Source organism: Rhinolophus sinicus, chromosome 3, assembly GCF_057876585.1.
Source record: "Rhinolophus sinicus isolate RSI-liver-muscle chromosome 3, RSI-T2T, whole genome shotgun sequence".
NCBI lineage: Eukaryota > Metazoa > Chordata > Mammalia > Chiroptera > Rhinolophidae > Rhinolophus > Rhinolophus sinicus.
The window spans coordinates 110,397,836-110,412,997 of record NC_142503.1 but is presented as its reverse complement, the minus strand read 5'-3'; the positions used below and the strand labels follow the sequence as shown (position 1 = coordinate 110,412,997).

General features: G+C 37.2%; 1 protein-coding gene across 4 annotated transcripts in view; it reads left to right on the top strand.

Moving 5' to 3' along the window:
* Positions 1-274: 274 nt before the first annotated feature.
* The window catches only part of PRPF39 (pre-mRNA processing factor 39), a 31,447-nt gene continuing 16,559 nt past the window's right edge, over positions 275-15,162 (top strand). Inside the window, exons 1-6 of one of the 4 annotated variants that reach the window (XM_074328188.2) lie at positions 289-422; positions 12,338-12,684; positions 13,138-13,263; positions 13,466-13,534; positions 13,638-13,800; positions 13,929-14,047. In XM_074328188.2, the coding sequence (XP_074184289.1) occupies positions 13,714-13,800; positions 13,929-14,047 (206 nt within the window). In that variant the 5' untranslated portion in view covers positions 289-422; positions 12,338-12,684; positions 13,138-13,263; positions 13,466-13,534; positions 13,638-13,713. Of the gene's footprint in view, positions 423-12,337; positions 12,685-13,135; positions 13,264-13,465; positions 13,801-13,928; positions 14,048-15,162 lie in introns of those variants that run through there. The other 3 variants (XM_074328187.2, XM_019751716.3, XM_019751720.3) reach the window with 3 other exon arrangements.

Sequence of the window (15,162 nt, the reverse complement as noted above, 5' to 3'; positions counted from 1 at the left end):
TAGATTAGACCCCCTTCCCCCGCAAATAACAGTATTTTTCTTTGCGGGGGTGGGCTGAGCGCTGTCTGCGTTTAAGATGAATGGTGTGAAACGCCCTAACCAGCCTCTTTCCAGTAGGGAAGTCCCCATAGACCAGGGAAAACGCGGTAGGAGCAACGGCCCCGCCTTCGGGGCCGGCGGGCGGGGCCGGGGCGGAGCGAGGTCGTTTGCAACCCGCGGAGCGTCAGGCCTGCGCTCAGCGCAGCCACGTGACTCCTTCGCCTGTTGGAACACCGACGCATGCGCGGCGCGTTCTCGACGAAGCGGCGGCGGCGCTGGTGGCGGTTCTGCGGCGGTTGTGGAGACTGAGACGGTGGGAGTGCCATTTTCGGCTCGGTTGGCGCAGACTGTGGCTCATGGCATTGAGTCGCATCCACCGTCAGGTGAGCTGGGGTGGGCGCCCTCGAATTGGCCGAAGGGGGTGATACGCTGGGCACGCGGGGCCTACCTTGTTTCAGGCCGCGCTTGGGCCCGGCGGCCTCCGTCTCCCGCTCTGTTTGCGGCCAGGCCTGGCCTCGCCGTTCAGCTGTCCATTCCTTTCTCCTTCCCACCTGTTGGGTGGAGCCGTGCGAGGTTTCTTTTCTTAGACCGAACGTTTCTCTGACCCGTGCCTGTTGACGGGAGGGGCAGTGTGGGCCTCACCTTGATTTAGGAAGCGATTAAGGGGTAAGTCTGAAGGCCTTGCCTCCCGGAGAGCTGGAAACCAGTGTGGTTGGGCGCTTGGAGTGGAAGGGGCTCAGAAGTAGCCGCCAGAAGATTGGGAAAATATTGCTAGAATACAGATTCTGTTAATAAAGCTTGTAGGCCGCTTGTAGGGCACGTTCTGCGTTCTGACTACATAAGCCACACTTTTGAGTCACTACACCCCAAAGAGCAGCCAAAGTTTTTGGCAGGATAGGGTAGGGGCAGAAAAATCAGACATTAAAGATCCTAGTAGGTTCTTTTAAAGAAATCTATTTAAGGATAATGTTTACCTTTTGTAGCCAGAAACCAATGCCAATGTTGTTCTCGCAGTAAAATCACGTGTTTAAGTTAATAAACAATACGTTAATAAGTAGTACCACTCTTAGCTCTTAATGCATGACTGATGGTACTATAATACCGCATTATTTTATGCTGTTAAACAGTTACTTTTTAGTTTGATATTCATGTTGCCTTCTCTTTAATGACTTAAGGTTATTTCGCAACTGATCCCGTCTGTCTGTTCAGAAATACTTTAAACTTTTCTGCAGCGGGAAACGTTGAAGCTTAAAGCAAGTTTCATACATGGAAGTATGAAGCTCGTGTTGGAACTTAAGTGTTTTGGGCTCTGGGGGAGCGTAAGTGGATTGAGAAAAACAGGCAACTACTGGCAGATAGTCTCCCCTCCCCCCCACTTATAACCTCATTCTAGAGTTGGAACTTTTCCACTGTTGAGCTTTTGGCATGAAAAAGGAGAACAAAAGGAATTCTACTAAAGAAGACTCGTTCTTAGATTGTGAACTCGAGAGTAATTAGGGGTTGACCAAAGATGGCTAATTAGGAGGTGGTGTGAGATATTTGAAGTGAGACTTGAAAAGCAAAAAATTTTTAGTTTCACAGTATTTGGTACTGTTTTTACTTACCTATAGTTGAATAAGAAAAATAATTTTATAACTCAAATGACAAAACGTGTGTGTGTTATGTGTGTGTTTCAAGAGAAATAACAGAACCTTTTGTGGTATGTTAACAAATAATTCTGCATAAAGCATAGGATTTTTTTTTTTTTTAAGTAGCCAAAGGACAAAGGAGCAGTTCTAGCCAAATTGTGATTTTTTTTTTTCTTCAAAGACCTGAAGATAATACAGACATTAGTGTAAATATGTATCTATTCCAGTTTCTGGTACATAATAAGTGTTTAATATGTGAAACTTTAAAAAGGTCAATCTCTGACCATTCTACTTAGCCTCTGAAAACATTTGCTAATTCCGGTGGTTATGATAGTCTCTTTTCTGAACATCTTGAGTCTTAAAATTGGTTTATCTGTGGATGAGGCACAGAGTAACTTGTAGATTGCAAAGCTAGTTGATTTGTATTATTCAAACTTCTGACTTCAGTCCTTAGTGATGTCTTCAGGTTTTTGTGTTGTTCTGTTTATGAAAAGAATAATCAACTGGTATGATTTTTGAGTACCTGTATAGGCATAAAGAAGGTATTAGATGAGACTTCCCATTTTTAATTACGTATGGATTATTTAAATCATCCTCCACATTTTAAGATGGCAGGCTGAATTGTTAGTCAGATGTTGAATGTATGTCATAACTGAACTGAAAGTTAAATACATGCTATCGAATTGTATTTTTTTTAGGTACTGCACATTCACAAGTTTCCTTTTATACTTGTGGTCTTTCTTCTCATGATTTATAAGAAAATTCAGTGTAGTAAAAAGGCGTCGATTGGTTTGGTTAGTTGATTAAAGGAGGAAAGTTTGGTTAGTTTTCGAGAAGAGCATGAGCCAAGCTCAGGCATGAAGAATGTTTTGGGTTCTGTAAATAGCAATGAGGAGGAATACTGCAGGATTAATATGTTTGAATAAATTGACCTTATAACAAAATATATCACTAGGTTTGCATCGCTGGGGCAAACCTAACTAATTTGGGAGGTATGGGAATCCTTTTCAGGAAGTGATGTTTAAACTTTGCCCAGAAGAATGCCTAGGCTTCAGTTAGCTTAAAGGCTCTGAGTAGAATTGTTGGGGGTGGGGGTAGAAGGATGAGAGAACATTCCTCATAGAAGAAACTGCGTACACTAAGACTCTGAAGCTGACAGAAGCTGAAATGGAAAACAAAACCTCAAGAGAAATAGTTTCTGGGCTGTAGAGGTTAGTAGAGAATAGGCAAGAGTTTTGGTGTTAGACAGGATACAGTTGAATCCTGGTTCAGTTTCTTACTACTCACGTAGCCTTGGACATGTTAGTTATGAGGTATGATCAAAAAATACGGTCAATGTTTAAATTTTAAAAAAATTATTACAGGAAAAGATACATTGCCATCAATCCCCCTCAAAATACTCCCTCTCGATTTGAACACACTTATTGTTCTTGCCACTTTCTGAAGCAGTTCTGAAAAAGTCCTCTTTCAGTGAGTGTCTTTAGTTGTGTTGTCATGGCTGCCTCCATGTCCTGAATTGATTCAAAATATTTACCTTTCATGGTCATTTTGAATTTGGGGAAGAAGCAGAAGTCGCACGGTGCCAGATAATGGTGAATGAGGACACACTGTAATGTTTTTATTTGACAGAAATTACTGTACCAGAAGCGATGTGTGACACAGGGCCTTTCCTTTGTGATCACAAAATACGGTGCATGCTGCTGCCGAGTGCCATCCAATGGAAAGGCAGGGATCTTCAGTATGGGAAGTGGTGCATTGAACCTTAATAACAGTGTGTGACAAGTTTCAACTTGTCTGGTGCAGTCAGTCAAATGTGAGCTATGGTTGAGAGAAGGTGTGTTTTGAAGTGTGCCATAAATCATCCTCCCTCATGGCAATGTTCCATGTCACACATCGGTTGTGGTACGGCAATTTCTGTCAACTGAAAACTTTACTGTGTGTGCTCATCCACGTTATTCATCGTATCTGGCTCTGTGTGACTTCTGGCTCTTCCCCAAAGTCAAAATGACCACGAAAGGTAAATATTTTGGATCTATTCAGGACATTGAGGCAGCCGTGACAGTGCAACTAAAGACACAAAAGAGGACTTCTAGAACTGCTTCAGAAAGTGGCAAGAATGATGGGATACGTGTATTTGAAGTGAGGGGGAGTATTTTGAGGGGGATTAATGGCAATGTGTCTTTTACTGTAATAAAGTTTTTTTAATTTAAACATTCACCATATTGTTTGATCATACCTCATAATCTTTTTTTTTTTTTTCCCCTAAGTGGTGAAAGAGTAGTTTATTAGAAGAGATAGTACACTTCAAAGAAATAGAAGTGGACCCGAGCAGTAAAGAATAGCTCAAGGGCCCAAACTGACATTATTAGGAGAAAAAGTACATACACTCCAAAGAGTTTCGAGCGGGCCGAGCAAAAGAAGAGACTGAAAAGGCCCATACCTTGTAGTCTTAATCAGTTTTGTTTTCCCCATCCTTTGAAATGGGAAAATGGCACTTAACAAAACATTTGTTCAGTAAATAGTGTCCATTACCATTATCACAAATAGCTAATTGAAGTCCTAGCAGTACATGGTGACATGCTTTCAGTCATTCATTCTTTCAAAAGTAATGAGCGTCTTCAGTGTGCCTGGCAACTCAGTACAGTGTACATTTGATAGTTGAATTGCATGTGTATTGTATATAACTGAAACAAATGTCATAAAACAATATACTTTTACTGTGTGCAGCATAAACTTTGATAAAATTTCTATCTTTCTACTTTTACTGTGTGCAACATAAACTTTGATAAAATTTCTATCTTTCATTTGCAAAAAGGAGAAGCTGATTTGAAGTAATGTGCAGTTTTAAAAATACTGGTCTAGTGGGTAGATAATGATTAAACTATAGCAAGAGTAGTGTGAATAAAAAGAATGGGCTGGTTGGTTCTTATGTCAGGTATACTAAGTAAGTAAATTGTTTACTATGTTAGAATACTAAATTCTTTGGATTAAAAAAAAAGTATAGGAAGGTAAAGGTGCTCATGTATGCTGGGGATGGGAGCAAGTTACGTTTTAAATAGGATGGTCCAGGTAGGTGTTACTGAGAAGATGACATTTCAGCAAAGGAGGGGGCGAGGAAAGTGGTCGTGTGGATATCTGGGAGAAGATCACTCTGGGTAGAGGGGACAGCCGGGGCAAAGGCTCTAAAGCTGGGGAGTGTGGCCTGTTAGAGAGGCGGGAAGGTGTCAGTGTGGCTGGGGCTGAGTGATAAAGGTAGGAGTAGGAGAAGATGCCACCAAAGAAGTAAGTGGTGGGAGGGAGCAGTGGGCTATTGGCAGGACATCGGCTTTCACTCTGAGATGGAGCAGTGGAGTGGCATTGTCTGGTTGGTGTTTTAAAAAGAATAGTGTCTGCTGCGTTGAGAATAGATTGGAGAGAGGGAAGAAGGGGTGGAGAGGAGCAAAAGGGAGAGGAGCGAAAGCAGGAGGCCTGCGACCGGTTGTAGAAGACTATAATGGTATTCTAGAAGAGATCTGAGTGGCTTGAACAAGGATTGTAAGAAGTGGGATAGGAGTATATTTGAAAGATTTTGTAACAAATTGGTTGGGAGAGAGAGAGAGGAGTCAAGGATGGCTCCAAGATGTTTGGCTTGAGCAACTGGAAGGAGGAGGGCATTTCTATCAGCAGAGGTGGCGAAGGCCATGGATAAGAGCAGGTTTTGCGGGGAGACCAGGAGTTCACTTAGGGGCATTTTATAATTTAAAATGACTGCATATGTTTAGATGATGCCACATAGCGGTTGGATATATGAATCTGGGGTTTGGAAAAGAGGTCTGGGCTGGAGCTAGAAATTTGAAAGTTGGCAAATAATTAGTTTTTAAAACCATGTAATATTGGGAGTTAATGGATATAGAGAAGGGTGGATGACTAAGGACTAAGTCCTGCGGCACTCTAACATTAAAAGGTCACGTAGAAGAGGAGTGCCAGTCTCTCAGGAGACTAACTTAGGAGAAGGAGTGATAGTGGGGTAAGAGTAACACAAGTACTTGGTGTGACCTGGAAACCAAGTGAAGCAAGTATATCAAAAAGGAGAGAGCTGAGAACAAAATCTTGGGTGCTACTAATTCTTATGGTACTGAGAAGAAATCTGATAAAAAGGGGAGAGTGGAGATAATTTAAGAAGCAACAATCTTGAGAAGATGGGTGGGAGAAGTGATCCAAGAGTCAAGAGTTCGGGGTTTGACCTTTGATAGGAGCAGAGATACTAAGTGAAAGGTACTGGCTCTGTATTTCAGCTGTCAGAGAAGTGCTATAATAGAGATACAAACTATGAGAGCAAAGAGGAAGGAAAATTATAAATGAGGTGAGGGGATTAGGAGATTGGTATCATAACAGATGTACTTCTTTGCGATATAAGGGATTTTAAAAAGGAAATGGAGGATTAATAGAGATCTAGTAGGATAAAGCCTACAACCATTGGTTGTGGCAACAAGGTCATTATGAGAAATTAGTATTTTCATAGGAGTGATATGGGCTGGACTGCACAGTGTACCAGCAAATGGTTATTATGGAAAAATGTAGTGAACACCCTTGTTCATGATTAATGCTTTCAAATGATCTTTGAAAATAATTATTTCTAATTATAGAAATGTCTCTTATTTTTATATATTTCTCTTATCCAGCAATTTTGTTAGTCTAATACTTCTAATTGCCTGTAGAGTCATTATTTCTTTAAGAGAAAATTCTAGAAGTGTTAGTGGTCAAAGCTGTGCTTAATTTTAACGTTTATGCTACATGTTGGTATATTGAATTTTGAGTATATAACCCAAAGGAAATAGCTTTTTAAAAATTTACATGAGGAGGTTTATTGTGATAAAGCCAAATTTTAGAGAGAACTCAACCAAACTGAGGGATAGGTAAGCATATTTAGCCATATTGCCCTCCTTACTGATCTATATTTCTGTGAACATTCCAAACAAGCACTTATCTCAGAACTTATCTCTTTCTGCTGCCTGGAATTTTCTTCCTCCAGATAATCTACTGGCTTTCTTAGTACCTCCTCCCCTCTTTTGTTTTGTTCTTAGCACTTCGTACCCCATATATGTATTATAAACTTACTTTTTCTTTTAAATGTCTATATCCCGCCTTCACAGCTTAATGTGCAGTGCTTGGAACAATAGTGTCTGACACACACAAGTTGCTCACTGAATATCTATTGAATGAATATTATTACACAAGGAAATGATATTAGAGATTTTAAAAAATACTAAATGAAAGGGGGTTCAGCATAGAGTAATTTATATACCTTTCAGTAAAATAAATAATAAGTAGGATAAAGTATAAAGCCAAAGGATGAAGAACAGAAGAGGTATCAACAAATGAGAATTAACGTTTAGGAATGGACTAGTTTTACCTGATTAACTTAGGTTTTAGTTTTTCTGTGTTCAGCTCTGTGCCTGCAGAGAAAGAAGTTAATAAGAGACATGGTGGGTCCTCCCACAAAACCCCAGAAAAGCTCATGAATTTTAGGTACCAAATGCCTCTGAGTGGAACTAAAAATTGGAGGATTGGTTGAAAGTCTGGCATAGTTTAGACTCTAGATTTTCCTTCATTATCTAGTATAGCCAGCAAAAACTGGATGTTTATTATTTGAAGGGGGTGGAACCATGGGATTTTCGGCACAGCTGGTAGGAGGTTAGGCAGGTGTGAAGGGCCTTAATGAAAATGGGGAATTGAATAAAAGTTTATATATTGAGTGGTGAGATCATCGCTAGCGCTGTTTGTCTTCTTTGCTCCCAGAATGCTTATTGCCTTCCTTATATATTTTTAAATTGAAACCATCTCTTTGGGAAGACTTAACCCAAGGGAAATGATGTAAAGTACTAACATTTAATGGGGTCCCCCCTCAATAGAATGCCATCCTGTGCTGAGGACCACAAGCTTTATCTTGTTTCCCATTTGTTTTGTGATGTCTCATACAGCTATAACAGAAGTTTGAAGATCATTCTATTTAAGAGACCCAAACAGATAATCAGAAGACTCTCAGAAGAGACAGCGCTAAGAACAGAAGAAAATTTAAAGTGAATTACAGAGATAACAGGAGATAACTGCACCAGTGAGACAGGAATAGGAGACTATAAAATGGATTGTTCAGAGAATTTAAAATGGAAATTAAAAATTTGATTCATATATGAAAAATCCAGTAAGAGGGATATCTCAGGCGTAAGTCAAAGGGATGGGGAAAAATGTGGGAAAAGGTAAGAAAAGTTGAAGATCAATCCAGGAGGTCCCGCACCTGAGTACTGTGAGTTCAACAGAGAGGTAGAAGAGAAAACCAAGGAGGGAGAATTACCAAATAAATAATAAGTACAGAACATAATAATTGAATGACATTAATATCTAGATTAAAATAGGCATTCCGAATGAATGCCTTGCACAATAAATGGCACTCATGTTAAGGAACATCATTGTAAATTTGAGAACACCTGGGATGAAGAGAGAAGCTAAAATCTTCCATGGAGAAAAAAACAGGTCTCATATAGAGAGAGGATGAGGAATAAAAATGTCATCAGATTTTCTCAACAGTAACACTAGATGCTAGGAAACAGTGAATAGTTTCCTTAAAAACTCTTAAGAAAAAATATTTTCATTCTTGAATTTTATACTCAATCTGTCTGTGAATTATAAGGATTTTAGAATTGGAAAGTCTTAATTTTTTCACCCTCAATACCACTTTCCAGAAAATTATAGAAATGATTCTCTAAAAAAGGGAGTAAATCAAGAAAGCAAAATATTTTGGCTGTTGTAGATGAGAGTCATCCCAGGAAGTAAGTAAAAGGAATTCCGTGGATCAAAATGAACAGATAAATCTAGACAAGACAAATCAGTCTAATTTGCTGCAGAAGATTTGATGGTTTTAAAAAGGATGTCTCCAGAAGGGAAGACGGAATTGCTAAGTATGAGTCCATTGTTTCTGACGGTATTTTATAACAGCTCTTCAAGGGTATGGGGTCAATTTTCAAAGACAACCAAACATATGAAAATAATGAGGAAAAATTTAAAGAGCTAGAAGCAAGGAAATATAGTATACAAGATGACAGAAATGTTTACAGAGGCATACTAACGTGGACCTGAATATTGCTTTAACCATCCAAACTGATAGAACTATATTAGGAGCACGTGGGAGGGACGTTGTACACACGTTTGATATCGTAGCTAAATCCAAATCTCCTGTAATAGAAAGGCAGCAAAAAATGTCTAAAATTGAAAAAACAAAATGAAACAAGAAATAAGATATACCTCCAGATAAACTCTGTTGACTACCATTTTTCAAAGTCAAAGTCAACAGTTTTTTTCTTCCTCTTAAAACTTCTACAAAAATATTTTGAATGCAATGTGAAGTTCATTTTGTTTTCCTTATGTCATTTTAATGTATAACAGCTTAAGTGTGGATAACGCTTTCCAAGAAATTCATTTGTGTGCAGTGATGCTTTCATTTATGTGAATTTAGTTTTTAAGACTTTCACATGCTTTTTATCTCATCTGTTCTCAACAGCCTTGGGAAGCAGAGAATGCAAGTATCATTAGTTCCACTTAGAAGTGAGAAAAGTAAGACTGAATTAGGATCACATGCTATTACGGGACAGACGTAGGACTCAGCTCCCACCTTTTCTTTGTTTTTTGTAATGTTCGCCATACTATATTTTATCTTAATGAAAGAAAGATCTGGAAAATTCCTAGTGTTTTGTACTTTACATTTCTTAATTTACTTATAATGAAGCTACTTCCCTTTTTGTTTTATTGTGGTAAAAACTACAATAAACATAAAATTTACCTTAACTATTTTTAAGTTAAGGTAAAGTTCAGTAGTTTTAGGTATATTCTCATGGTTGTGAAACAGACTCCAGAACTTTTTCATTTTACAAATCTAAAACTATATCCATTAAACACAACTCACCTATTAGACAACTCCCCTTTCTACGTCTCTCCAGTCCCTGCTAACCACCACTCTACTTTCTGTTTCTACGAATTTGACTACTCTAAATACATCATATAAGTAGAATCACACAGTATTTGTCCTTTTGGGAATGGCTTGCTTTACTTTGCATAATGTCATCATTGTGTGTATATACCACATTTTGTTTATCTGTTGGTGGACATTTGAGTTGCTTCCTGCTCTTGACTACTGAGGATAAGTGCTGCTATGAAATGGGTTGGCAAATAGCACTTTGAGACCCTGCTTTCAGTTAATCTGGATACTTCCCCAGAAGTGGGGTTTTAGGATCATATGGTAGTTCTATTTTTAATTTTTTGAGGAACCTCTATACTGTTTTCTGTAGTGGTTGCACCATTTTATAATCGCACCAACGGTGCACAAGGGTTCCAACTTGTCCTCCTCCTGACCAAAACATATTTTCTGTTTGTTGTTATTGTTAGCAGCAATCCTAATGTGTATGACATAGTATCTCCTTGTGATTTTGATTTGCATTTCTCTGATGATTAGTGATGTAGAGCATTTTTCCATATGCTTGTTGGCCATTTGTATATCAAAGGTCTATTCTAGTCCTTTGTCCATTTTTTAATCGGGTTTTTTTGTTGAGTTTTAGGAGTTCTTTATATGTTCTGGATATTAACCTCTAATTAGATACAATATTTGCGGATATTTTTTCCTATTTTGTAGGTTGCCTTTTCACTGTTGATTGTGTCCTTTGATGTGCAAAAATTTCAAAGTTTGATGTAGCCCCATTTGTCTGTTTTTGCTTTTGTTGCCTGTGCTTTTGGTGTCATATCCAAGAAATCATTGCCAAGCCCAATGTCATGAAGCTTTCCCCCTATGTTTTATAAGAGTTTTATAGTTTCAGCTTTTACATTTAGGTTTTTAATCCATTTTGAGTTAATTTTTCTGTAAGGTGTAAAATAAGGGTCCAACTTCATTCTTTTGCATGTGACTATCCAGTTTCCCCAACACCATTTGTTAGAGACTGCCCTTTCCCCATTGAGTGATTTTGGCACCTTTGTCAAAGATAATTTAACCTTGTACACTAAAGTTTATTTCTGGGCTCTCCATTCTGTTCTATTGGTCCTTTGTCTTTATTTCAATACCACACTGTTGCCTTTTATTTTTGATAGTTAGTTTTTATTCATTTGTCATTTTATGTTGCTAGTTGAAAGTTACTGGTTTTTGATTAAAAGTAAATTGATACTAGTAATTGCACATTATGAAGAATATGTTGGAATAATTTATTTAAAAGTATCTTTTACTAGGTGACTATCCTGTGGAGCTAGGTTTGAGAATTTCTGTATAGAATATAGTGAAACCCAGATTTTTAAAGTAGGCATAAAATTAAAAACAAAAAAAAACACACAAAAAAACAGTATTCGGCCAACCACTGGCATACTGTAGCTGACTTTTCTTTGAAAGTCAAAACAAAACTCCTTTTGTTTTTTAAATTACTGCAGATAAATAATTGTAGATAAGCCAGAAGAAGAAAGCATCAGCTCAGTTATGTAGAGAAAACAACTGTTAACACCAACCAACATTTTCATTTTATTTTATTTGTTACAAATCCTTACAGATGCATGTGTTGCATATAGTATATAGTACCGTATTTTGCCCTGTATGATGCGAGCTTTTTTGCCCAAATACGTGAGGGTAAAATAAGGATGTGCATTATACGTGAACAGTACTAATTCCGTATCTATATAAATATTTTTAATTCTTTTATTTATGAGTTAAAAGTGTAACTCTAGAAATCAATAACAATATTCGTATGCAAAATAATACCCGGGAATACGATAATCCGTTTAGTTGAATTTAGGACGAACTTGCAACGAGGACGGCTGGTTTGCTCAGTGGTTAGAGTGCAGTACTCCTAACACCTCATCGCTGGTTCGATTCCCACGTGGGCCAGTGAGCTGCGCCCTTCACAACTAGATTGAAAATGACTTGACATGGAGCTGATGGGTCCTGGAAAGACACACTGTTCCCCAGTATTCCCCAATTAAAAAAGAAATTTTTCTTTTAAATTTCAAAATAGGTTTTTAATAATATTTATTCACTTTACAAATTACTCTTTAATATTTTTTGAACCTTAATTTGTATGTTCTAGTATAAAATCAAGCCTAACTGCTAGGATTTAAATTTTATTTTAAATGTATAGATATATTTCAACAATATAACCTTTTCTAAAACTTTATCCTGAGCGAAGTAATGAACTTCCCTCTGAAATATTTATATTTCTGACTAGAACTTGTTTTGTTAATTTTACCTTTAGCCTTCAAAACAGATATTAAAGATATTGCTGTTTTCCAGGATTGATAGCAAGATAACATTCACACGTTGAGTTTTAGAAATTTAGCTAGCTAAGAAGTATTGAATTCAGATATGTTTGCTTCCTAGGAGAGCAGTCACAATCCTCACTTGTTTTATGGATGAAGGAAGTAAATCCTTAGTTATTTACTTTTCACTCAAACACCCAACAATAAAATGGCAGATTTTTGGAAAATTTATATGTTGCAGAATTTCATTTATAATATAGAAACTAATAAACCTTCTCATTATGAGTTATAGGAGAGATCAAGAATCAAATTAATGTATTTCTTTAATAGCTAATGAGGACTGTTTTTAAGAAGTGGTTTTGATGATGCAGTAAACATTTGGAAGATATTTTTCTTTATTTTTGTTTCTACAGATCATTAACTGAAGATAAAATAAACAGCTATGCAAAATTCTCACATGGAGGAGTACAGAAATTCTAGTAATGGCAGCCCAGGCAACAGTTCAGAGGTAGTGGTAGAACAGTCTGCTGATTTCAGTACTGAAATTATGAATGTTACGGAAATGGAACAGTCACCTGTTGGATCTCCTAATGTGAATGCAACTACAGAAGAAAACGAAATAGCAAATGCTGTGGACCTTCCAGCGACAGAAACGGAAGCAAATTTCCCTCCAGACTATGAAAAATTTTGGAAAACTGTAGAAAATAATCCTCAGGATTTTACAGGCTGGGTATATTTGCTTCAGTATGTAGAACAGGAGGTTAGTAACTTTTCAAATGGGACTAAAGGGACAGATTAGTCAAGTCATATCAGACTGGGCCTTATTGTTTTGTAATTAAAGATGCTTTTTTTATAGTTTTCAGATTAAGTTGAATAGCGGATATATACATTTTTAGCTTCAAAAAATAACTTACGGCATTTGTATGTTATGGAACATCTATATTAGAGTTAAAGTCTAATGTTTGTAACAGTTGTGCATGTGTGTGTATGAGTCTATATAAAATTACTGAATAAAAAGTTACCTTGCTATTTGATAGAATCTAGTTTCTTCTTTTTCAGATAAGATTGCATTTGCAGGGAAAAGGGCTGCTGTGTGTGTGGTTTTTAAACCTGCCAGTTGTTTTATCTGAGATAATATATTTGAAAGGAATAATAAATATTTTTGTGAGAAAAACTTCCAAGATGTTTAAACACCTTGTTTTATTTTCATCAGAATCACTTGATGGCTGCCAGAAAAGCATTTGACAAATTTTTCATACACTACCCGTATTGCTATGGTTACTGGAAAAAGTATGCAGACCTTGAAAAGCGACACGACAACATTAAACAGTCAGATGAGGTGCGTACATCACTGAATGAAGTTACCTTCGTTAGGTACTGTAAGCCAAATAATAACAAAATAAAGACTTCTTCTTCTTTTTTTTTTTTTTTTTTGGCTGCCAGTACCTACGATTTGTGGTCAAACAGTTTTATAGGGTATTTTATTTGCATTTGTCACTCTTGTGGCATTTGTAGCTAATATTTTCTCTCTTTGTTGGCAGGTGCGTTAAACCTCTACCGTTTGTCAAGCTTTGCAGTGCAAGCCTCTGTATTACACTGCAGCTTAACAAGTAGGGCAGGGCTTTTCTCTCACTTACATTTATTTCTCATTTTCCAAACAATATAGTTGGTTTACTAGTCACATTTGCTACGTCTTATTGCATTTTTGGTCAGACGCTGTCATTGATGCTCTAATGGGTCTGTGCCCTATGGTCTGTAACCCAAAGCCTGCCCACACAACCCGGTCAGAATGCAGGGACTGCTGCGCTTTGAAGATCAAGACTCTGCACGTGGGGATCAGAACATTGCCATGTTCTATCCAACCTCCACCCAAATGGTAATGGTAGATTATTTAAACAAAATTCCAGTAATTAGTATTTCTAAGGTTCAGCGGATAACACAGTGTTGCCTCTCTGTTAAGAAATAATTAAATATTTGAAGTACAGTTCGTTGTTTTCTTCTTAGGTGTATCGGCGTGGGCTTCAGGCAATACCTCTTAGTGTTGACCTCTGGATACATTATATAAACTTCTTAAAAGAAACGTTGGACCCTGGAGATTCTGAGACAAACAGTACAATTAGAGGGTATGTGAAACTGATACACAAATGTGTTAAAGGATATAGATAAATCAAGTATTCTGTTGTTAGTAATAGAACTATTCGTGAATACTAAACTGAAAGTTTAACTTCCATATATTTGTTTTTCACTTTAAAAAAATGATACATCTAATAAAGTTATGCATGATTATTAAAAACGCAGACAATAAAGTCCCCCTCTATTCTATGCCCATTTCCGTATCCCCAGTTCCACTCCCTTCATGGTTAATGGCTTGGTGTATGTTCTTTCAGACACACACAGATGTACCTTATATGTGTGTACATATATTCATATATTATGTATATTATGTATTTAATTTTTTTTTTAATTTAACAATGTTTTGGAATCTTTTCCCTGCCATATTTTTTAACCACTACGAAAGTGTTTTATAGTATCAAGGTACTATATTTTATTTGACCAAATCCTTATCTATAGGAAAAGTGCTGTAGTGAATGTCTTTGTATGAGTCAATATTTATGTAGAGCATGCTAGAAATGGAACTCTGTCAAAGGGAAGGGAATACATAGCAAAGTTTAGCACATATTTCTTCCAGAGTGGTATTAGTTTAAACTCCCACAGTGTATGAGAGTAGTCGTTTTCCCATAGTCACGCCACATTTTTTTTAACTTCCAATGGTAGCACATTATTTTAGTCTTTATATCTCTAGATTGTTGATCATGGTTTGCCATCGTTTCATATGCTTATATAAGCCATTTTCACCTTGCCTATTCATATCATTAGCTCGTTTTACCTTTGGATTGTCTTATTGATTATAGGAATTTTTAAATGTGTTTTTGGTTTTTATTTTTATCAAAGTATGTGCATATAGTTTAATAAGTCAGTGTTAAACTGCTTGTAACAAAGTAGTCTACCCCTTTTCAAATATTTTCGCTGTTTCTTCTGGTGTTTTCTAACATGTTTGTAATAGTATCTCTCCACTGCTTTCTCTCTCTCTTCAACAGCTATAGACATATGATTCTGTTAGGGTAGCTGAGAATGGAAGAATTGTCTTTCCATTCCTCATATTTCCCATATGGACAGGTTTCACAGCCTTTTGTTTTTCCTAGAGTTAATTACTGCTTCCCTTCCCTCCTCCCATTTT